At 35.5% G+C, this 24,965-nt stretch overlaps 1 protein-coding gene across 3 annotated transcripts in view; it reads left to right on the top strand.

Annotated features, from left to right (window-relative positions):
- GRID2 (glutamate ionotropic receptor delta type subunit 2) overlaps window positions 1-24,965 on the top strand; it is a 1,471,756-nt gene that overhangs the window by 1,207,785 nt on the left and 239,006 nt on the right. For all 3 annotated transcript variants that reach the window (XM_038582129.1, XM_038582130.1, XM_038582128.1), the window contains exons 12-13: window positions 1,053-1,191; window positions 22,120-22,315. In XM_038582129.1, coding sequence (XP_038438057.1) covers window positions 1,053-1,191; window positions 22,120-22,315 — 335 coding nt within the window. The remainder of the gene's footprint in view (window positions 1-1,052; window positions 1,192-22,119; window positions 22,316-24,965) is intronic.

Below are 24,965 nucleotides of genomic sequence, written 5' to 3'. Positions count from 1 at the left end.
CATAAAAAGAATAAAGTCTTGCCATTTGCAACAACATGGATGGAGCTAGAAAGTATAATGCTAAGTGAAATAAGTCAGTCAGAAAAAGACAGATACCATATGGTTTCACTCATATGTAGAATTCAAGAAACAAAACAAATAAGGAGGAAAAAAAAGGGAGAGAGAGAGAGACAAACCAAGAAACAAACTCTTAACTATATAGAACAAACTGATGGTTACCAGAGGAGAGGTATGTGGGTGAATGGGGGGTATGTAAGGGGATCAACAGTACACTTATCATGATGAGCACTGAGTAATGTATAGAATTGTTGAAACACTGTATCATACACCTGAAGTTAAAATATATAAATATATAAATACACCTGAAGTTAAAATATATGTAACTGTATGTTTACTATATTGAAATTTTAAAAAATTAATTTAAAAAAGGCATATGTACCTCCATGTTCATTGCAGCATTATTTACAAAAGCCAAGATATAGGAGCAACCCAACTGTCCATCAATAGATGAACAGATGAAAAAGAATATATAAATTATGTTATATATTATATTAATATATAAAGAATATATATTATGTTGTATATTATATAAATGTATGTACATATATATGTAACTTATGATTCCAGGGAATTCAAGTAAAAATGATTTTCAATATTTATTGATGTATAAATCCAAAAAGTTATACTAAATGTAGGCATACTAGTATTAATATCACTGAACTATGGAATAATCAGGCATTTGGAAATAAAGTAGCTATCTGTGGTAATAATAATAAGGTAATTAATTCCAGGGTTGAATAAGAAAGTAGAAGAAGTATCATTGAAAGAAATTATACTAAATATTTATCATGCTTCTTTTTGGCTGGGTCTTACATAGTATCATAAAATTAAATATGAAGTAATAAATGTAAACAAAATACAGAAATTTATGCTGATGTTATGTCAAAAGATTTTTCAGTACTTGAAAGTTAATTTGGTATTAATTGTGTATGACTTCAGAGTCTCAGTAAATACTTGTTGATGTTCTTTTATTCTATTTTCTCTTTCCATAGGAGGAGAGGTCCCATACACAACTCTGGCTACTCGAATGATGATGGGGGCTTGGTGGCTATTTGCATTGATTGTCATCTCCTCTTACACAGCAAATCTTGCAGCTTTCCTCACTATTACCCGCATCGAAAGCTCCATCCAGTAAGTAGACAAAGATTCCAGTAGCTACAAAGCATGAGGAATGACAAGAGTAGCTAACACTATTTGAATAGGTATATGGTATCTGATAATAAATTTATGCTTTCCTTTTGAATAAAGGCTTAATTTTGTGATATGCAAATATCACTGTATTGGTAGAACATTTTTTATAAAATAGAATTCTGGGTATAATTTTAATGTTGCTTCCCACATTTTCCTGGAAGAATAACACATATTCAGTACTTTAGCTTCCAAGAAGTATGACTGTGTTTGGGCAGCATTGTAAAAAGGAAGGAAAAGGAGTCATACTAAAACATATATATCTCAAGTTTGACAATATCAGTTTTTGTCTTGAGTCTGCCCCATTATGCACTGATTAAATAGTTGGTAGATATTAGATGACTGACAGATGAGAGGTAGGGAAAGAGAGAGAAAGAGAAAGAGAGAGACAAGGGCAGGGGGCATAGAGAGTGACGGAACAGTAAAGAGAGAACACCACATTCATTTGTCTCTTCATTACATTGTAGCTAATGCCATAGCTAATGTGGTCATTATTACAGCTGCTTTTTCAGCTGCAATGGTGATAAGTTGTCACTAACTATGGTGCACTTATGTTACTCCTAAAAGTTACTTAAGTCAATGTCTCAGTTCATAAATACCACTCCCACGAGCCCCAAGAGCCCAAAGCCTATGTTCTAGCACAGCCAATTCTCCTTTCGTGGTTTCATGCATACAATCAGTCCCACAGTGCACCTTCTGATTTCTTAGAACATGAGGTTCTGTATGTTGTTTTAAGAAATATTTTCCTGAAAATGTTTTATTCATCCCAAAATGAGATAGTTTGAATTTTCTTACAGTTGAAAAAATTCATTCTCAACAAAACTGATAATTCAAAATTATGAATAATTAGATTTGTTAAGCAATTCATTAGGGATTTAATTCATCCTTAAAGGAAAACATGAGTTCTTCTTGCCTTTTGAAAAATTTGTAAATGAAGTCCATTAATGACACAAAACTATTATAACACAATGCTAAAAATATGCATTTGCTCATTTAATACTTGCAATCATCTTCTGAAATACATACTATTAAGAACCCTTTTTATAACTGAAGTTGGTAAGTAACTTGCCCAAATCATGCAGCTAATAACCTATTGATTAAGGGCCATACTTTAAATCTGTCTGATTATTGAACCTGTGTTCTAACTTTACCACTCTAGTTCCCATTCCTTATACTTTTGTACGGCCAATTGTTTTTAGAGAACATTATAAAGGATGTGTCATTGTCCTATTCATTGGTAAGTGTGAGGATCTGAAGGATGACATTTTTCAAATCTTTATTTGGCTTGAGGAAATAAAATATCAAAAGTTAGGTAATTTTAAATGGGACAAATTTTGTAGGCATATATCCCGACATGAGCTAATTACATCTATAATTGATACCTGCCATTCAGGATAAGACCAATTGGCAGATCCAATCAATAGACCTCATATAAAGAAGGGGCGCCTAGGGGCACAGTTGCTTAAGCATCTGGCTCTTGGTTTTGGTTCAGGTCCTGATCTCAGGGTTGTGTTATCAAGCCCTGAGGTTGGCTTAGCACTGAGCACAGCATCTGCCTGAGATTATCTCTCCTTCTCCCTCTGCCCCTCATGCTTTTGCTCTTTCTTTCTCTCTAAAATAAATAAATCTTTTTTGCTTTTTTTTCAAGAAAGCACATTAGGGAAAATAGTTTAAAAAATTAAGGTGGAGTATTATATCTCACTAATATACTTATTATCAATTATGTTTTACTTGCCACATTTTGGGTGTACTTAAAGTAAAAACCGATGTAGTTCATAACTGACTGAAACATTTTAAAGAAATACATGAAGAAAAATTTGTAAATAAAATTATTAATTTTATGCAATAAATGACAATAACAGTAATAAAAATTATGACTAATAATCACTGAGAATATATTATGACTTTATTAAGTATGTTACATATATTACCTCATTTATTCCTCAAAAACACCCTGATAACACAGGTATTACTATTATTCTCATATGTAAATGAAAAAACAGAAGTTTGCAAGTTAAATTCTTGAGATCACATAACCAACAGTATCAGAGCTAAAAGTCTAGCCAATGTCAATCCAATACCCATCCATGGTCTTACCCACCAATTTTTTTCCTTATCTAGTGATGGTTTTTACAGATTGTTTGCCAAATCTGCTTCCCTGGGGTTGCAGACCTCATGACATGTGTTCATCTGAGCTAGTCATTACCAACTTTGCCAGCATTAGTTTGTATCTTGACTTTTATGCAATAGCAGTGGGAGCAGAAGCCTCTATCAAATTTTTACACCGATAAGGTTTCTCTAAAGGTAAAATCTAATGGAAAAAAGATCATAATTTCACATGATGTTTCCCTCAAGTATACTTCCACAGTCCACAATAACTGAGCCTTCATTTCTTAAAAAATTATTTCTTTCTAATGCCAGCTCACATTATTAAAAGTCAACAGTGGGTATAATAAATCTCCCTTCCTTCTAATCTGATCACTAGTCTAATTTTGAAAGGGGGAAAAAATTCAGAGCCAAAGGAGTTAAAAGAAGCCTGATTCTCTTCCCAAACTTAAAGATATCTTCTAATTTCATGCCTCAGCTGCATTGGTAAACATAATTGCCTGCAGTGTTTCTTGGAAACATTTAAAATTCCATTTGCAACTAATGTCAAACTTTCTTGGAAGATTCTAAGTTTAATTTTTCTTAGAAAAGACAAAAACCACATTACCATCCAATGTCATGCTCCTTAATCATTTATATTCATAAGATTTGTTCATCACCAAATGAAGCAATGCTTGTCAAAGCACCTTTTCAGCTCATTTTTGCTGTGCCATTAGCACACATATCCCAGTCACATGTTCATTCCCAAAATTCAAAGTTGCCTCTCCAGACCTGGAAGGACAGAGGTAGTTAGAGGGAAGTCAGTGAGAGAGAGAGGAAGAGCTGCTACTTCTAAATGGATGGTTGATGGAAACTCTTACAGTTTGGTAAGGGAAATCCAATAGATTTGTTCTTGAGAAACTGAATTTGTTTTACAAAATTTACCTCTTTTACAAAATTAGATATTTATTGACATCTAACCTTCCAGGTGTCACTTGCCATTAATTAAAATTTTGAAGGTAAATTTTCCTTGAAAAAGATAATTCCCAAGTTTAATTTTATACCCCTTCAGTGATAATTATGTCCTGCTGCTTGATATGATGGAATATGATAGATAATGACATATTTGGGATGGGTAATATTGAGATATACAGTTAAATTTTTCTAAAGGAAAAAATACACAATTTCTATGAGACTCTAATGACATTTGGACTGGGTCATTGTTATTGAATGGTACCAATGTAGCTGGTTGCTTTTAGATACCTAGCAAATGGAATGAACCTTCCTCCCCCCCCCCATCCCCCACTGGTAACCCAGCTAAGATGGGCACTGGTAAAATGGAGCATGTGACATTTTGAAGGTAATTTCAGAACCAGTACTGGGTAATAACATCATGAACATTAGTTCCATTAGTCTTTGTTGTGATGTGATTTTCAAAAACCTACTTCTCTCACAAATAAAGTGGGGAAAAAAGCTACAAAGGAAATCACAGTTGTAGTCATTAATAACTTTAGAATCAGATTGTCTTTGGTGGTAAAACTTAAAGTCTAATTTCCTGGGGCTATAAGTAAGCTTGGGTCTATTCAAAGGCATCCTAAAATCCCATCATAGGTTTATGTTTAAAGCATCATCCACCATAATGTTTCAGGTTGGACTAAACAAATATTGACTGACTGTAGTCATTGAATAAACTAATTTGGGATATATTTCATATGCAAAAAGAGATCCATATTCTATGCTATCCTGGAGGAGACTCCGTTTCCCTTAGCATACCAATAACAGGACTTTTGTATCCACATTTGCTCATATTTGGAAGAGAAAAAAATATTGAGCAGTTGTTTTTCTCATGCCACACAACAGAGGATGAGCTAGCCCTGGGCTTAGAAATCTAAGTCTGTCACCAGGTCTGAGTATAAGAGAGAATGGTAGAACTGGCAGGTACTCTCTAAAGAAATTATTTCTTTCTTTCCTTTGCTCTCACAGAACTATGTGAACTATATTCAGCAAGTTACTATTCAAAGAGATCATTACAATTTTGGAAATGGAGGCACTTCTAACTTAAAAACTAAATAAATATATTACTTCATTCATTTAATTCAACTGAATATATATATATTTAAACATCATACTAGGTATTGAGTCCAAAAGGATATTTAGATATTATTCCTGAGCCACAAGTTAGTTAGAGACATAGCAATGTAGAATTTAAAGACATTTGAACTGTGATAGATTTATTTGTGAAATGCTGTGTGAACACAGGGAAGGAGTAATTTAATTCAATAACTTGGAGAACAAGGGGAGGAGAAAAGGAAGATACTATCAGGCATCACAGAGGTATTATCGAGAGTTTGATCTTGAACAATGAATTTCAAAAGCCTGAAGCAGTGGCTTACTGGGGAATATTTGCAAAAGCAAGAGAGGTATGAAATTCTTAGGAGAGTGTCTAGCAAAGGGCAGATGATCAAAATCTCTTAATTTCCTTCCTGGATTGAGATGAGTGATGTGAGAGTGGCAGGAAATAAAATAGAAAAGGAAAGTGGAACCAGATCCTGAAAGGCATGATAAAACTTGTTGAAGAATTTGGAATTTTTCCTGGAGATAATGGAGAGTGACATCATTGAAGAAAGACAGCTTTATCTGTGGAGAGGAGCTTGGATAGGAAAGAAAAGATATAGAAGTGTATGAAAGCTAGTAGGTTTCTATTTAATATAAACTTGAATCATGTATCTTCTTGTTTCAGGGCTATTTTAATTTGAAAATACCAAAGGTTTAAGGGAATAAGAGAAATGTGGCTTGAGAAAGATTTTATCTCTAGGCTAACATTTACATTTATAGCAGATGCTGGAATATTGACTTAGTTTATTTTTGAAGATTTTCAAAGAGAGAATGTGGTTGACTACCTTATCACTAAAACAGGTAGAGAAGGAGAGAGTTACTAATATGAGAAAATTCTAGAAATCACTCTGGTTGGATGACTTCTCAGATGCAATTTTGCAGAAAAGTTGCATCTCAGTGTCTGCTATTCATGGATTTTATCTTTTTAATTATTTTTGGCTTTAAGTCATCAAAAAATAAGTCATAATTGTTTTTAATAAATTCTAATACATTTTCAAAGTAATACAGGACTATACTGAGAAAATAGGAAAATACCGTAAATTTTGAAGGACAAAGTGTTAATAACCCATAGCTTGTCGTGTTGCAATATGTTCTATTAATATTTATTTATTTTTATTTATTTTTTTTATTTATTTATGATAGTCACACACAAAGAGACACAGAGAGAGAGAGAGAGAGGCAGAGACATAGGCAGAGGGAGAAGCAGGCTCCATGCACCGGGAGCCCGACGTGGGATTCGATCCCGGGTCTCCAGGATCGCGCCCTGGGCCAAAGGCAGGCACTAAACCGCTGCGCCACCCAGGGATCCCTGTTCTATTAATATTTAAACAAGCTTTTTTTAACAGTGTATTTTGAAGTAATTATATATACACAGGAAGTTGTGAAGATATAGTAGAGTGAGGTCCCGGGTACCCTTCACCTAGTTTCCTCCATAGTTACATCTTAAGTAATTATATTATAATATCAAAACAAGGACATTGACATGGATGCAATATATGCATATAGTTCTATGCCATTTTATTACATGTACAGAAGGTATAACCACCACTGCAACAGCTATAGAACTATCCTACCATTACAAAAATCTCCCTCATTCTACACTCCTTCTTCCCCACCAGCCCCAACCCCTAAGAATAACTAATATGTTCCCTACGGTATTTATCCTTTCAAGAGTGATATATAAGTTGAATCATACAGTATGTGGCCTTTTGAAATAACACCTTTTCCCCCTCTCAGCAAAATGCCCTTGAGATCTATCCAAGTTGTTGCACACATCAACAGTTCATTGCTTTTTATGGCCGGGTATGATGTACTAGTTTGTACTAGTATGAATGTACTAGTTTGCTTAACAATTTACCTATTGCATGGAATTTTTTTATTCTAAGTTTTTGGCTATTGTAAATAAAGTTGCTAAGGGCATTTATGTGCATTTCTGGTTTTTTTATAGATATGTTTTTATTTTTCTGGCATAAATGCCCAGGAGTTCGATCCCAAGTCTCCCTGCCTACTATTTCTCTACTTACTCTGTTTTCTCTTACTTAACTGTTGCTTCCCTCTTTTCCATTTTCTTCTCACTCAAGCTTATGATCCAGACTGTGGAGTCCAGATGGTTACCTTCCTCCATCCTTAAAACTGATCTGAAAACCTCTATTATTACTATATCCAATCAAAATAGAGTGCAATTCCATAGCCACGCATATTGAACCCTTCAAAAGCTGACCCAGCCTCATTTCTCTACTGGCACCAACTGTAATCCATTCTCACACTTGTTCATGTTCCAGTTAAGCTGCTCTTGGAGGACATTTCATACTTCTGTGGAGTTTACATGCTGTTCCCTTTCCCTGAAAGGAACCAGAACTCTGTTGTCTTTTGGCATCATCCATTTGCACAGTCACAATCAGCCATTACACATGTGTCTTCTCTTTGAGGGTATAAATTCTTCAAAGGCAAGGGCTATACCATATTCATATTTGTGCCCTTAATGTGTCCTAGAATGCCTGGTGCATAGTATTAATAATAACAGCAGCAGCTTATATGACTGAGTGCGTGTTCTATGACAGACACTTCCCTAAATGTTTTGCTTAGATTTTTCTCATTTAATTCTCATGATAGCCCCACAAGAGATATATTATTTTCATCTCCATTTTGGAGATGATAAATCAAAAGTGAGGATGGTAAACCTAGGCAGTCTGGCACTAGAAACCTTGTCTTAATCAGCGGACCATATCAAGTGCAATTAGCAAATACACTAAGCCTTCATCAAATGAAATAAATAAACAAGTGAATAAATGAGTGAATGAAAACCATAAGGGTCATTGTAAGTTTTCTGAAAAATAAAGAGTTCTGCAGAAAAGAATCAGTGGCCGAATTATATTTAGCTAAGTTAATTTCAGCTATTTCTAAGTTACGTGGTATCCTAGGAACAGAAACAGGAGACCATGAATTTAAATAAATCTGCATGCAAATCCTTTGCCACTTATTAGCTGAATGATCTTGTCATTTTCCATAATTATTTTAAGCCTTATTTTCCCTAAAGGTAAAAAGATAATGGGTTCAACTTCATAGGCTTAATATAAAGAATAAATGGGAAACAAAGAGATACAAATAACAGCACAGTTCTTGGATACACGCTATACTTGCTTCCCTTTTTCTCTTTGTTCTCTAGGAAGTCATATGGATTCTTTGGACTGTTTTCATCCCTCCACCCTTTTCAGTGGTGCTAATCACTATCATTTTTACTATTTTGTTCACAATTCCATGCACTAAATTATTCCTTCTACCTGGTTCACCTAGGCCTCAAAGTTCCTTGCTATTGCTGCTGTTGCTTCCAGCACAGCTGCCACTGCCCTACCTCACAGTCCATCTTCCTGGGGGTTGTCTTATCACACCATTTAATCCTCCAAGCCCCTAAAGATTTTTAAAAAAAGAAGAAAAAAAAAAGAACTGGCTGTCAAAAAGCCTTATTCGAATGTAAGCATAAGTAAGGGTCTGGCTGAATGATTCACTGTTGTCTCACCTTTGCTTGATTAACTATCACTACATCAAGCTGCCATGGATAGTGAATGCACTTAACTTGGGTCAGGACAACTGTTTGTCAGGCAAGTTTTCTCTTTTAAGTCATCTTTAATTGGCCCTCTCATCACAGAGCTCATATGCTACTTCCTCTGTGCAGCCTGCCCCGTAGTGTTCATAACGAGATTCAGTGTCTCTTTTTGTTTTAACCACCTGGCATCTATCTACCTGGCTTAAACCCTAAATTACATGTACCTTTGTGTTGAGGTAGTATTCTACTTGTTTTACCTTTTCAGCTGAAATGTATGCTCTCGGTTGTGCCTTTATTGCCTTTGTATCAGCGTAGCACCTCTTACCTCTTATGTAGCTTAGTGACTACATAGTTGGTTACATGTAAAATATTCATGATGTAGTGAACCAGAAAGGGATTTCTTAGAATCTGGCCTGAGACTGTGGAACCTTGTGACTTGTCTATATACCTCATGACAAATCAGGAAGCAATATGAAAGCCATTTTTACGTGTCATTATTCCAGGATAAGAGAAGAAGCCCCAAGTGGTATGCTCTCAAGGTTTTCTCAGTGTCTCACCCACTCCAGGCTTCCAGTGGGAGGCTACTTCAGAGCTCTCAGCAGGGAATTGCACACTTTATTAGGAACAGCCAAAGTCAAGGTCACTGAAGTGAGCTGGGCCTGATTCATACCACTTTTATGTTTCAGTTTAGTATGGAATTGTATAGGCTTAGCTTCAGACAGGCCCTACAGACAGAGGAAGACATTCATCTCCTTACTCTATATTGTTCGGTGTTGAAATGGCTTACTTGTCAAAGCACTTAAGTACCACAGTGATGTATGTTTGATAAACATATAGCCATCTAGATGTTATAGACCATGATTTTCTCTCTTTTTGAAAAAAATAAAAACTCTCAGAGTTTTTTCAAAGCCACCCTTCAGTGAGCATTTAATTAAAAGTTGTCTCCCACTTTATTTGTGACTCCCAGGAACAGGGCTATATTATCATCGCTGTAGACTCTTATTTACAATGAGCTCACCAAGATGAAAACTTTCTTTCTTTCTTTCTTTCTTTCTTTCTTTCTTTCTTTCTTTCTTCTTTTTCTTTCTTCTCTCTTTTTCTTTCTTTCTTTCTTTCTTTCTTTCTTTCTTTCTTTCTTTCTTTCTTTCTTTCTTTCTTTCTTCTTTCTTTCTGTTTCTCTTGCCTCATCTGTCTTTCCCTGTCCTCTCCATCACACCAGCAATCCTGATGTGCTGACCTCCACCCTCTGCCAAGTGTCTCTTTGATCCTCTTAGTTGCTCTGCAAGCTCCTATCAGATAGTCCATTTATTTTTAATGACTTTTTCCTCCACTCCTACACACACTGTCACCACACACACACCCGCTATAGCCCCTGTTTCTCACACCCTGATCTTTTACCCTAAGGACAAAGTTTAGAATCGCCAGATACCCCAGGTCATGGCAAGTCATGGGGATGGTAAAGAACAGATCTGCAGGTGGCTTGCTGGGCAGCTTTTGCAGATGAAGATTGCCATTTTCTCAGAGCAATGCTGCAGAATTCTCAAGATCTGCTACTGAATTGGGAAGGGACTCCGTAGGGAGGGTACCTTTCCAAAACATTTTGGGCATTTATAATCTGAATGGCTGTTAATAAGACCTGACTGTGGACATTAGGACATGCATTTTATGCATAGTTTTGGTTGAAATTTCTCAAAAAAGAAATATGCTTAATTGGGAATACAGCATTATTTCTCTGCATGATTAAGAAAAAAACAACCAAAAACTTAAAAACTTTTTTTGGAGAGATCCACAAACCTATAACACTGGAAAGAAGGGGAATTTATTTCGTATTGGGGAAATTTTAAGTTATTAGTAGAAACTTGGTATCCTGCTCTGTTATGAAGAGCCAGGATCTTTGTTTTAAGATAGATTCATTAGAATCTTCACTGAAACAATGACCTTCCACCTTACTTTGACAGTATGTTCTACTGAGTCTTCAAATAGGCTGTTAAATTTGTCCTACTGTTATTCTTAGTCACGTCTTTCTCTTCAGTTATTTCCTTCCACCGCAAATAATTTTATAATGTGATTAAAGTTTTTGAACTCCTTAAAAGAACTGAGAGGGAAAAAAATTACAAATTACTATTGATTCCTCATGTGAATATACCTCGTATTTTATTTGGGTCATTTTTTTGTGTGTGTAGAAGCATTAGGTGTTATTGTATCACAGCTTGTTAGCAGGCTGTATGTGAGGTTATGATCAATGGTTCAGTGTCAGCCTTGGAGGGTATATTGAATAGAGTTTTTCCCATAAGTCAGCACTGGCCCTGATTATAATGAGCATTTTCAGTGTTGATTTGAAGTATAGAATAGGGAGTGAGCTTATTAAACATGCAGATTACTTTATATTGAGTAGGGGTGATTATTGACTAGAACCACACTGTAAGAATTCATAAGGACCTTGACAAATTAAACAGGGTAATTATAAGTGAGATGAAGCTTTTAATAGGGACAAATATGTAATAATTCACTCAGAGATAGAAAAAACAAACTGTGTGTGTGTATGTGTGTGTATCTATGATAATTTAAAACTGGAGGTGTAAACAGTTTCAGGGCAGCCCCGGTGGCTTAGCGGTTTAAGCACTGCCTTCAGTTCAGGGCATGATGCTGGAGACCCAGGATCAAGTCCCACATCAGGCTCCCTGCATGGAGCCTGCTTCTCCCTCTGCCTGTGTCTCTGCCTCTCTCTCTCTGTGTCTCTCATGAATAAATAAAATCTTAAAAAAAAAAAATCAGGAGAGTTCTCTGTTAAAAAAAAAGAAAAGAAAGAAAAGTTTCAGAATGAATCATCTGTCAATTACAAATTTGAAATGTAATGTTAGTGTTTATAAAGAAAATGACCAAAGTGACCTAGCAGTGTAAAAGTTGCTAGGGCTTCTTAAATACCACCGTGACCTATTTATAAAGTCCATAAATTATGCAAAAATTACAAAGAAAAGGAAAAAGTGCCTTAGCTAATAGCAATGTAAAAAAGTGAGTAATAGATCTTGTGGGTGAGAACTATAGGAATTTAGTGTTTAACTCAAAAAAGAAGAGGCTAAAGGATGAAAAACAAGAAAGAAGTGTTTTATTTAAAAAAATATAAAAAGAAGTGTTTTATTATATAAAGGAATATTGTACTGGAGGTGATGGGTAGCTATTGTCCATCTTCACAGAGAAGACAATGAGAGGCTTATGTGAAAAAGATGAGTGTTAGGTGAGGCATGAGTAAGAACTTCCTGGCATTAAGTTTTCTAAGTCAGTAAAGTGCCTAGGAAAGAAGAAAAAAGTCCATTTTGGGAGCTGGCTTTTATTCCTTAAGATATATCATTGAATTATGTGATACCTTCAGGAACTCTTCCAAACACTCTGATGTTATGGTTTTATTAGGGTTCTTACTTAACACCATTTAGAAATTTGTTGATCCTCAGGGAAATTCATGGGAATTAGTCAGGTCTTTCCTATAGTTTCAATGATGTAAGAACATAAAAATCTACTCTTCTATTGAAGTCTCCTGGATTATTTGAGGATATCATCCTAACATAAATTTTACAATCAGTTGACAGTCAATGGTGACATAATGAAATGTTATCTGTACAAATTTAGGATAGTTCCAGATTTGTTCATAGTGTCCTGCAGTAAATAAATATTGAATTATTTCATGATATCTCAGGAAGAAACTGCTCATACTTTCTACCTTACACAGACAATTGGAGGGTAATTGAATTCACAGAGTACTGGGATCTTTTGTAATGCAGTTTTGCTTAATTGGTATATATATCAATATCTATATATATCATGAAAGATTAATTAATAAACTAAGATACAGAGCAAGGTCGTAAATAACAATTCAGCAGGGAGAAAAATATAGTGTCTTTTACCTTTCAGGATTCAGGATTCATGAGGTGACAAAATCAGTTCCTAGCTTATAAGGTGGGTCAACAGGTCAGAGAAACCAACCATATTTTCAATATAACTATTTTCTCTCATTTGTTTAGCATTGTCATTTTGAAGAGAATTTAACAGTCATTTGTATTAATTATGCCTAACAGCAATAAAAAGAGACAGAGTATTTCCATCCCCCTTTGTGGTCTCCAAAATGACCTATCATATTCACAAACCAAAACAACTTTTAAATGTACATGGCAATACACGCACAGGAAGATGTTCCCTTAAGTAGTTCATGATAGCCATCTTTATCAACTGCATCTATTTTATATGAATTTCTAATATTACCTGTGACTATCATATCTATAGTGCATGGCTGATGGGGATGCCCTTGACTATTCTGTGAGGGAGAAGGTGCAGGGAATATTTCTAAATCTCTCAGGAAAGGCACAAAAGTCATCTTGATGCCTAGTAATTCACCATGCAGGGACAGCATTCCTCTTCATGAGTCCTACCACACACTTTTTCTAGATCAAGCACACTTGAAACATCAGTCTTAGAAACATTTTTCTAGATGTCTCCTTGGGCAAGGAAAACAACTGCAAAATTAAACTGTTGGGACTATACCAGAAGAAAAAGCCTTTCTCACAGCAGAGGAAACCATCAACAAAACAAAAAGGCAACCTACTGAAGGGTAATACCCAAAATATATTTAAAAAGCTTACACAACTCAACACTTAAGTAAATAAATAGATAAGTAGTTCTTAAAACACCAAATAAATATTCTAAAGAAGTTCACAGCAAAAGACCTGAAGCTGACTTTGACCTAATTTACTCAGCTGAGGCCCAGAAGGGCAGGTTTGAGGGCAGATGAAGTATAGAGGACATACTGAAGCATCCTCTCCATCCAGGGGGCCTCCCTTGGGAAACTCTCCTCATATCCACAAGTAAAAAATCCTATCCCTCTGTCTTCCCTGGTATCCTTCAGATTTGTTGGCCTCAGGATGTAGGCTTCTGCTGTCTTGAGAAAGAAAAAACTCTGGCACTTTGAGAAGGAAGACAAAATCATGTTACTGCTCTACCAGAGATTGCTGTGGCTGAGTTCTTTCTGATTGACCCTGCCCCAGAATTTATACTTTTAGGCTGCACAATCTAATCTTATATGAGAAAATCACATTTCTTCCACTAACATGACTTTGATCTTATCTTTTTAAAATAAGGAAGTTAACATTATTGGGCTAAAGAACATTAAGCTCTTCCCTGAGCCTGTTTTCAGTTAGTGACAACCCTCATGTACTTAAAATAGCTCTCACTGAGTCTTCAGTAGGGATGGAGCCATCTACAATCCAAATTTTCTTCTGACATGAAGAAACGTTAGAGTCTTGCTTGCCCCATCATTTACCCTTGATACCCTTATATTTCATCAGACTTTCTGCCTAAACCTGTGTCTAAGAGGGTTTGGAAAACTTCAATGAGGAGAAGAGCTACTAAAATGCAGAATGTGGTTTCTCAAAGGACAAGTGGCCATTGGCTATGCTTCAAATAGGAAGATGGGAAGCCTTTCTGTAGTGCTTATTCCATTCCCTTATAAGTAGAGCATACAAATCCTCCTTTATGTAGAAATTCAACCCTTGAGAGAAAAAAAATAAATTTTGTTTTTGGTGTTAACACTCAGTATTACCAAGGGTGACTATTCTCTCCTTGTTCTAGTGCTTTATCTTTTCTTTAGCTACTAAAATCATGAATTCTATTATATTTTTTAATCATTTCAGTTAGGAGAGTTAGCTGAGCAATTTTCTTCACCATTTCAACTTGCTTCTGAAATTTGAGTCAGAAATCACTCATCAAATGAACCACTACTTATTTGCTGTTTCCACATTGCTCAGATAAGTATTCCTTTCAGGAACAGACATTCCACTTTGTACCATGTCCTATGTGTACCAGAATTATGGAGTATAACTTTAGCTTTTCCAAATACATTACTTCAATTATATTTATTTGGGTTTTCTTTTCATTTGCATTGCCTCTGAATTTATTTATTTTATATCCATGGCAAAATGTCTTGTTAAGCAATTCACTGGTGGTCTATTAAAGCTTTTGCAGCTGATTTCGTTGCAGGGGAAATTTCCAAAGCTCCCTTAAAATTAGTTGTTGTGTTTTTTTTAAAACTACAATATATTGTTGCCATGATTAGTCACCCACAGAATGACTGGTAATATACAATAAAAATCACATTTTTATATAATGCTAGTTTAATGGAAGTGCTGGCTTTTCAAGATGAAAGCATATTTCTAGTAAAAAAGAGTAGTCAAGATACATGAGCCTCATTGTGTTCTCCAAACGCTGGACTATATTCTGAGTTTCAAAGATGAATTTAAAGAAAAATTATGGTGGACACCTGGGTAGGTCAGTGGTTGAATGTCTGCCTTCAGTTCAGGGCATGATCCCGGGGTCCCAGGATCAAGTCTCACATCGGGCACCTCCACGGGGAGCCTGCTTCTTCCTCTGCCTATGTCTCTGCTTCTCTCTGTGTCTTTCTCATGAATGAATGAATGAATGAATGAATGAATAAATAAATAAATAAATAAATAAATAAATAAGAAAAATTATGGGAATCGGCAACATGTATTCTAAATGAGTTAAAGAAAGAAGTAAAATTTCATAACACAATGCTACAATGTGAACATATTCTAAGTATTAGAAGAGACTAAAGAGGCAGCTGAGTTTGATCTTGACCTTGAAGGGAAAGAATTCACCGGTAGACAAGGAGACATCTTGTGCAGAGCAAATACCTACCAAAGAAGGAATGATGAAATGGCCTGTTTGCCCTAAAATGGATGTATGAATGAGGCAAAAGTTTATCTTTGAGAATGGAAAAAAATTTAGGCCAATTTTTTTAAGGATCTCAAATGCTACGGAGTTGGTGATTTTTTTCTAAAGGCAACCGGGTATATAGGAAGTATTTAAATAAGACAGGGATAGGCTCAGACATATATCAGAAAGAACACTTTAGCTATAGTGCAGAGGATGGATTAGAGGTAGGTTAGAGATAGGGAGAAGGCTTAGAAATAATTCTCTAAGGGCACCAGATGGCTCAGTCAGTTAAGCGTCCAACTCTGGATTTCCAATCAGGTCGTGATTTCAAGGTCCTGAGATGGAGCCCCGAATCAGGCACCAGGCTGAGCATGGAATCTGCTTGGGACTCTCTCTCCCTCCTTCTCTGCCCCTCCTCCTGCTTGCACTCTCTATGTCTAAAATGAATAAATAAACTCTTTTAAAAAATAAAGAATCCTCTCATAGAAAGGATGAGAGAATTAGCAATGAGAGGACGAAGGTAGTGACAGATTTGTAAGATTCAGGAAGTAAAATGTACAAAAGTTGATGAGAGATTAGATGGGGTAGGGACTTTGGAGAAAAAGGCTATGAGTGAGGAATCTGAAATGAATTTAATTGGTGGGAAAAATAAGGAGATAGCAATTCCAAAATTTATAACAGAGCCTAATAATAAAAATAATAATAAGATTCATAATTGCAACTACCAGTCATGGAGCACTTCTAGAGTGTTCAGTACTAAGGTAAGTGTTTTGTATCAATATCTATGTCAAACCTCCACATGCCTTATTATAAAATTATTATTTTCCCTATTTAATAGGGAAGTGGGTTGTAATTTATAGGAAATTAAATGACTTGTCTAAGGATTGAGACTTAAATCTTTGCATCTTAAAACCCAGATTTGTTGAAACTAAGAGTTTGCCCAGTGCTGGCTGTTGGCTGTACCTCTCAGAGGCAGGCCTACCTTACCTGACCACCTTAGTACACTTTTCCACACTTATCTCTTCTTCTTAGGTCTTAATGAACATGCCATCTCAGTCTAGTGGAACTTTATTTGACATATTAGTTGGTCTTTTAAGTTTTAAATTCTGGAACACTTTTTTTTTTTTTTTTTTTTTCTGAAAAACCTGCCTCTGAGCTCACCAGGCCCTCAGCTAATAAAACCAATGAACAACAATGGGCACCAGGCAGGCTTTGAATGTGGTTACTGATGGCCTTCTAGAGCTCAACGATATCTTCTCCTTTGGTAGATGTTGAAATCAGCATCCAGAAGAAGAAACTGTGGGAGAAAAAAAACCTGAACTGAGTTGGAAGACATTTTTAATACATCCTTGCTTGTTTATCTCTCTTCCACTGTCAGCCCCTTTACCTAAAGCATCTAGAACCTATCCTATCAACCACATTCCATTTTTCTCCCCCTGAAGAAAAATCCCTTCTGATGTGATAACTTAAGTTGACTTGTTCCATTCCATTAAAAATGGAATTAGACTTACAATTACCTAGAGCTAGAGCCGGCAACCATCTGTTGGAGAGCTTTCCACAAAATCAAGCTGAGATGCTTAAAAAGAAGAAAGAAAATGAAAATGGAAAAGAGATTTATGAGTGTTATTTTATTTTATTAAGATATTATTTATTTATTCATGAGAGACAGAGAGAGAGAGAGAGAGAGAGGCAGAGACACAGGCAGAGGGAGAAGCAGGCTCCATTCAGGGAGCCCGATGTGGGACTCGATCATGGGACTCCAGGACCTGGGCTGAAGGCAGGCACTAAACTGCTGAGCCACCCAGGGATCCCCATGAGTGTTATTTTAAAGTTTATATGGGTAAGATCTATTCTCTTCTTAAAGAAAAATAGGTAAAAAATATGAGTGAAAATTCACTGCAAAGGGAATAGGCATTAGATTTTCAACTAGTTAACAATTTTAGAAATGTAAAGTAGTAAGACATTCAAAGTTATGACCATTCACAGTCATAGGTTTATAAAATCTTGTATTTCCTTAAATAGGGCATTAGGAGATGAATCATTATAATAATAATCTCCATATAAAACAATAGGGGAGCACCTGGGTGGCACAGTCAGTTGAACATCTGACTCTTGGTCTCAGCTCAAGTCATGATTTCAGGATTGTAAATTCAAGCCCCTAGTCAGGCTCTGTGGTAAGTGGAGGGTCTACTTGAGGATTCACTCCCTCTGCCCTTCTTCTGCCCCTCCTGTTCATGCTCTCTCTCTCCTACTCTCTTTCTCACACTCGCTAAAATAAATAAATACCTCTTTTTTAAAAATTAAAACAAAATAAAAATAAAGCAATGGATAAGTTGATTGAATGCTGATGCAACAGGTCCACTTGTCCTCACCCTTAGACACTCTTATTCTTTCCATTTATATATTAGAAAATTCAGGTAAACAGAGGTTAACATCACATGGCCCACAAATCTGCTTGACTTTAAAATCTAACTTACCCAATGTCAAAGCTGTCACAAATATCTAATATCAGAGTATCACATGTGTTGAAATTAATTTTCTATGCTTGAACAGTTTTAAGTGTTTATTTTTCTCATGGAAAGAGTTGGCAATCAGCCTAGATCCACCCACATTCCTAAAATTGACTTGACAGAAGTGCCCTAAATTACAGTTTCTAAGTATATGTAATGTTCATGCAAATAACTAAATACCACTTACCTATCCGATCTCAGTATTCTTTAGTATTCATGGTTGCTAGTAGTATAGGACACCAGAAGGAATAAAAGTATAAATCTGAAAACATGCTGGGAAAACAAGGCTTGTTAGAATGGCAAACTAATTGCTTTCTTTTATTATTCACCAATTACACAGCTATAAACCCCCCTTTTTTTTTTTTTTTTTTTTTTTACCCTATGTGCATGAGTGGGGATATGGGATTGGGAAAGGAGGATTCAGGTCTAACACATCTGCAGTGATCATTTGCTGAGTTTTATGTGGGTAAATGTGGGTTTTGTGTGACTAAGTGGAGAAATGGAATTTATTAGTATGAGTTAACTCTTTTCTAGAATGCTCTAGATTTTTCCATTTCTTCTGTGGCCTGGGTATGCATTGTGAATTGTTAAAAAAGAAATGACATGGGCAGCCCGGGTGGCTCAGCAATTTAGCGACACCTTCAGGCCAGGTCCTGATCCTGGAGACCCGGGATCGAGTCCCATGTCAGGCTCCCTGCGTGCAGCCTGCTTCTCCCTCTGCCTGTGTCTCTGCCTCTCTCTCTCTCTCTCTCATGAATAAATAAATAAAATCTTTAAAAAATTTTTTAAAAATAAATGACAACATTTGCCATGGTAAATTAATTTATATATTAGGTACCTATTAATTATTTTAGAATTGTTTTGCATTTAAAACAATGATTTGGCAAAACAAAACAGTAATTTGGCATATCTAAATAATACTCAGATGTTGAATTTCAGATACAATGCTTTTGAGGATTACCACTTATAGAACAATTTGCTAGATTTCTTTTAGGGGTTCATAATATAGGCTATACCATTTCTGCTGATATTACTCTAAAATCTTACTAGCATGAAAATAACAAAATGACCACATAAAATGAACACTCCCTTTCTGTGCTGGGCTCCTAAAACAGCCTTCAGTTTCTGAAATAAGCTGTTTGTGCTCACTTCATTTTGCATCATTTTATTTTTGTCACCTGTGATGCTATCTCTGTGTACTATAATGGAATGATGCTGAATCAGACAAGCTATAGTTTTTATTGCAAGCATATCTCAAGGCAAATTTATAAGCTGAACTTTATCAGAAATGAAGCTAGAGGGAACATGCCTTTGTTCTAAGTTACAAAATGCTTCTGCTGTTCTGAATTTGAAGTATGCTGAAAATAAAATACTTTCTTCTCTGACATCAAGAATTTCACATTGGCAAAATATTAAGAATTCCTTTAAAATTTTCATTGTGTACAAATTAGTTTCACTAACAAAAACTATGTGTATTATGATTCTATATTCAAGTTGTAAAGCTGATATTGAAGGTGATGTTATGCTGCAGAAACCTGATTATATTAATGATCCTAACATTTGATTTCAATTTTCTTTTCATGAAAAGCTAAGAGGGAGTGTTAATTTATTTAACAGTATTCTACTGGTATGACTACTTGGGCAAACAAGTTATATATTTAGGTATAGGCATACAAAAATTTTACCTCTTCATTATGAAATCACCACCACCAAATTGAAGGTTTCTGAGAGTTATAAGAGAGATTGGTTGCTGAACTTTCTAAACAGCAAGTGGCCAACAATCCTTTCCTGGGAGGGTTTTTGATGAACTGTGACATGGCCTTCCCCAGCGATAAGACATTTTGGTTCTAGTAGGTGGGAGCTTCACACAACTACCTAGCATAGGCCTTTGTATTCATAATATAGAACACATGAGGGCTGTTATTATAACCTGCATTGATAATAGTTCATTCCTTTTTCCCATGTTACTACTTTAGAGCATCCTCCACTAAACAGTGGGAAATATGTTAAAATGTTAATATTTTGAATAGCTTCATTCCTACCATTGGAAACAGCAGTAAATGAGAAGTAAATTGTCACTGGAAACAAAACTCTTATTGCCATTCTGTTAACAAGATAATTATGGGATGTCCCAGGAGCAAATGCTCAGTTCCTCTAGTATGAGGTTGCACCCTAGCTACATGTAGCTTGTTTTTATTCCTGCTTTTGCTCTCAATTATTCTTCATACTGTCACCTTATCTTTTTATAAATGGTAGAATTAATTTAATAGTTGTAGAATATCCCGGCAAATTTTTCCTTGCAAATAGTAATTTTTAAATGCATCCTTTTATGCAGCAGGAGTACAGAACAAAAAGGAATTATCATGGTAGTTTTCATAGAGTAAATGATACACATCAACAACCTAAAACTCAATAAAATGTAGATTAAATTTTGCTGAAAATACCATTAGAAAATGGCACAAATCCTCCTTAGCAAACACAGCCCATAATTTATCGTTTGCAATACAGTTTTGCACATGATGGAAAGTGGTGACCTGCAAGAGTATTCCCAATACTCTTGCCCAATGTTAGTGTTGTTTGCAAAGGCCCCCAGGAAATCATTAGCAAACTCCCATCTAGAAAGAGATCAAAAGGTCAGAGGTATACATAACGTGAGATTCATGACCCATGGTTGTGGAGGGCTGTGAGTATTCTTGTTCAAAATATGGTATAGTGTTTCAAAGCATATGCTGCCATTCTCAGAGGTTAGGAGTGTGAATATGCCAGCATCTAATTGTGAACAGTATGCCAAAGACACACTTGTTCTTAAACCTCAGCCATTAGCATTGAGCATCTACATAAACTCAAATGAGTTTCAGTCAAACAGTAATTGGTTCTCCAGGTTAGAAAGTATAGAGTGGCTCAGAAACTTAAATGTAAGGAAATTGACCGCCAATTTAGAGGTGAATAACCTGGGACAAGTAGATACTATCTATAACTCAGAGATCGATGTGAAAATCCTGAGCATTATTCTGTAAAAGAGAAAGCTGAAAATAAATTCAGCTCTCGAGAAGCATGACTTTTATTCTATTTGAATACAAATAGAAATCTCTCTCCTCTCTTTCACACGCACACACACAAACTTAAAGCAAATATAGCAAAAGAAATATAGAAATAAGATGTGGCATCTTAGTATAGTAAAAATACTATAGCCTTTGAAGCCAGTCAGATCTACATTTGAATCTTATCTCATCCCTTGCTGACTGAGCCACAAAGCAAATCCTTTATACTCTCACCCAGAGTTTTCTCATCTATAAAATGGGTGAAATAGTTCTGAGAAATTAGGCATTGCTATGAGAATAAGGTACATCAGATGCTAGTGTGTATGTGGTAGCCACTTAGCTAAAGTGACTATCATAAATACTAATTTTTAAGTATACACTTGACCTCAAAACATGTTTATACAAAATGTAATTATTTTATCAAAATATTTAAGCATTGCCACCTAAAAGAACATAGGCTTAAGGCTTATGACATATGGAATTTTTAAAAACTAAATGATTGTGATTATCTAGCAATTTAATTTAATTTGCTTTTGCTTTGATGGGATTGCTAGGTTTAGTTTTGTGTTTGGTGTTTTTCACAGTGAAGGTTCACAAAAAGAAGCATTGCCTTGCCACTAGAAATTTTTATTTTTCTTTCAGTTATGATTTTGTCTTCTAATGATTCATGTGTCATGCACCCTAACAGTAATTCTCCTTATATATTACATTTTAATATTAAGAAGCCACAAAATAAGAAAAGCAGTTTGACATCCATATTTATGATATTACTCTCTGCTTCCTATAACTTTTTTTTTTTTTAGTTGAAAATACTCAATACACTTTCTTGTATCTTTCTTCTCTTCTAATGATGAAGATCTCTCCAGGACCTTTCCAAGCAAACAGACATCCCTTACGGCACAGTACTGGATTCTGCAGTATATGAACATGTTCGCATGAAAGGAATGAATCCTTTTGAAAGGGACAGCATGTATTCCCAAATGTGGCGGATGATCAACAGAAGCAATGGATCAGAGAATAACGTTCTGGAATCCCAAGCAGGCATTCAAAAGGTACTGGTCATTGTCCTTCATTCACAGTCTATTTAGCCTCCCAGATTGGAATTGCTACATTGAGATTGGTTTATTTCTTTTTCAAAATTTTAACTTTGATGTACAGTTTGCAATTAAATTATACTTCCTATTGATTTAAAGAAGATTTTGAGTTGGCAGAGTGCTTATGGAGAGGGAATTCAAAGCCTTCCGTGCTGTGTTTAATGGATCGGTCTCCAGTGGAATTCCAAAGCTTGAAAACATGAGCTAGTATTTTGTTCAGAATGGGTCAGGGACTTATGCACATGAAGACTAAACATTTGGAAAAAGGTTTTTACAAATCCTCTTCCAAATATCATTAGGGTTATCCAATTCTTTCAAATTACTTGGGGTATTTTTTATACTGCATTTGTTTTTAAATGAAAACCTTATCTTTACTTATGTTTATGTGGTGGGTAAAAGTTAATCTTGTCAACAAATAAGGTCCTACAAATGTCTCTTTCTATTCTAAAAGTGAAAATCTTTTTTTTCCTATCTTATTTTAAATAACCATCATTTAGAAGTTATTTTACCAATAATAATAATAAAAAAAAGGCTTACGAAGCAGTCTTTTGTGTAAAACATGAAGCTAGTTTTTTATTCTGGGCTGTGGTTTATAAACACATATACAGAAGTAATTCTTTCTTCCTCAAGCCCCATCAATCTGCATGAGAGAACTGAATGATTTTTGTTTAAAATTATCCCACTGGCTAGCACAGCGAAAATCACAATGGTTGACATTCAATAAATAATTGTGGGATGAATGAAGGAATGTCAATTACAGCAACAAAGGTGGTATACACTTTTTCTCTGTAACCTTCAGCAGCAGAATAATTTGGACTGCATGTCTGAGTTCCTTGTTCAGAGGGCAAACTTATTAATATTATGTTGAAGAATGTTTTGATGGCTATAAAAAATATTCTGACACAGGTTCTAACATTATTCTATGCCATTTCATATGATGTTCTTTATCTGCTGCTGCTATTATTATGGTTCCTTAGAGTCAGCATAGTTGACATCATTATTTTAAACACTGATAAGGCTGATATAAACCTCTTTCTAAGTCCTAATGATGCATTAGCATGTGAATGTCCTTGAAATGTAAGCAATGTCCTCTAACTCCTTCACCCTTTTTTATATTAATCTAGGTGTCCTTGGACCCAAATATTAAGCCTAAAATCCACTGGGAGAATGGGTGGGTGAGAATGGGTGAGTGAGTGGACCTATATTTTGTCTGGAGAAGATGGAAGAATAGACATTTTAGGCTTTACTAGGTACTCACAGGACTTGAATAAATTTAAGCCTCAGAATAAAAGTACTTAAATGGTTTTTGGAAGAGTACTTTCCTTCATATAGTTGATTGTTAAGAATTTTGTTTTCTTGACGATAAATATATTTATAGTTTATATTTCTATTCCATTTTATAAGCCAAAGCTCTCCACACTTTATAAACTCTTTCTGTACCATACCATTCCAGAGAAAATTCACTTTTTTTCTCCAAGCAGATATACAGATTCTCAGAAAATATTTTAAAAAATATTCACTCATCCATAATTTGTTTATTCATTTTTTTCATACAATATTTGCTAAGTGCTGATTATGTATCAAACATTGATCTAGGAACTGTAGATAACTCCACCACAGAGAAATGAATAATCACTGGATCTGTGAAATATAGAGTCTGGTAAGAGAGATAGAAAAGAAAACTAAAATGCATGATCAAACAAAATGGTTTAATCATGATAAATGCTACAGAAAGAAAAAAAAAAAACTTTGGTGCTCTTATAGAAATTAAAGAAAACATCTGTTTAAAGAATAGTGATTAAATATGGTTCCCTGAGGAGACAAAATATTAGTGATGACTTGCCTGATTGGGAACTGTTCCTGTAGAAGAGAGGGTAACAGGGCATCCAAACAAAGCATAGCCTAGGCAAAAGCCTGAAGGTACATTCAAGAAACTAGTTTAAAAATCAATGTGAGGGAATCCCTGAGTGGCTCAGCAGTTAAGTGCCTGCCTTTGGCCCAGGGTGTGATCCTGGAGACCTGGGATCAAATCCCACCTCAGGCTCCCTGCATGGAGCCTGCTTCTCCCTCTACCTGTGTCTCTGCCTCTGTCTCTGTCTCTCCCCCCCCCCGCCGCCCCCGTGTATCTCTCATGAATAAATAAATAAAATCTATTAAAAAAAAATTAAAAATCAATGTGAACTGGAACATGTCAAATGAGAGAAGGGAATAAGGTTAGTAGGCAGAGGATAGATCATGAAGTACCTTGTTGCCCTTTGAAAGGAATCTGGATTTTATTTGAATGGCAAAAAATGCTACTAAATTAAGGGAATGTTGTGATTCGTTATCACCTTTCAAAAAGGTCACTGTAGCTGAGGTATAGGGATTGGTTAAGAGGATGCAGAGTGGAAATAGTGAGACCCTAAGAGACTCTTGTAAATTTCAGAGGTAGCCAGTCAAGTAGATACATGTAGACAAGGTCTTGCTTCATTCTTATGTTCTTACACACACACATTACACACACAGCCCATATACCTTACATTCTCTGTAGGTGCAAACTGAGTACACTTTCTATATCCTTGTATTTCCAAAGTAAAATAATAAATCCCAAGGATATAGAAGATCAAAT

This window comes from Canis lupus, chromosome 32 (genome assembly GCF_011100685.1).
Source record: "Canis lupus familiaris isolate Mischka breed German Shepherd chromosome 32, alternate assembly UU_Cfam_GSD_1.0, whole genome shotgun sequence".
Classification (NCBI taxonomy): Eukaryota; Metazoa; Chordata; class Mammalia; order Carnivora; family Canidae; genus Canis; species Canis lupus.
Note: the sequence above shows the minus strand (reverse complement) of the source record. Positions and strands in the feature narration are given on the sequence as shown.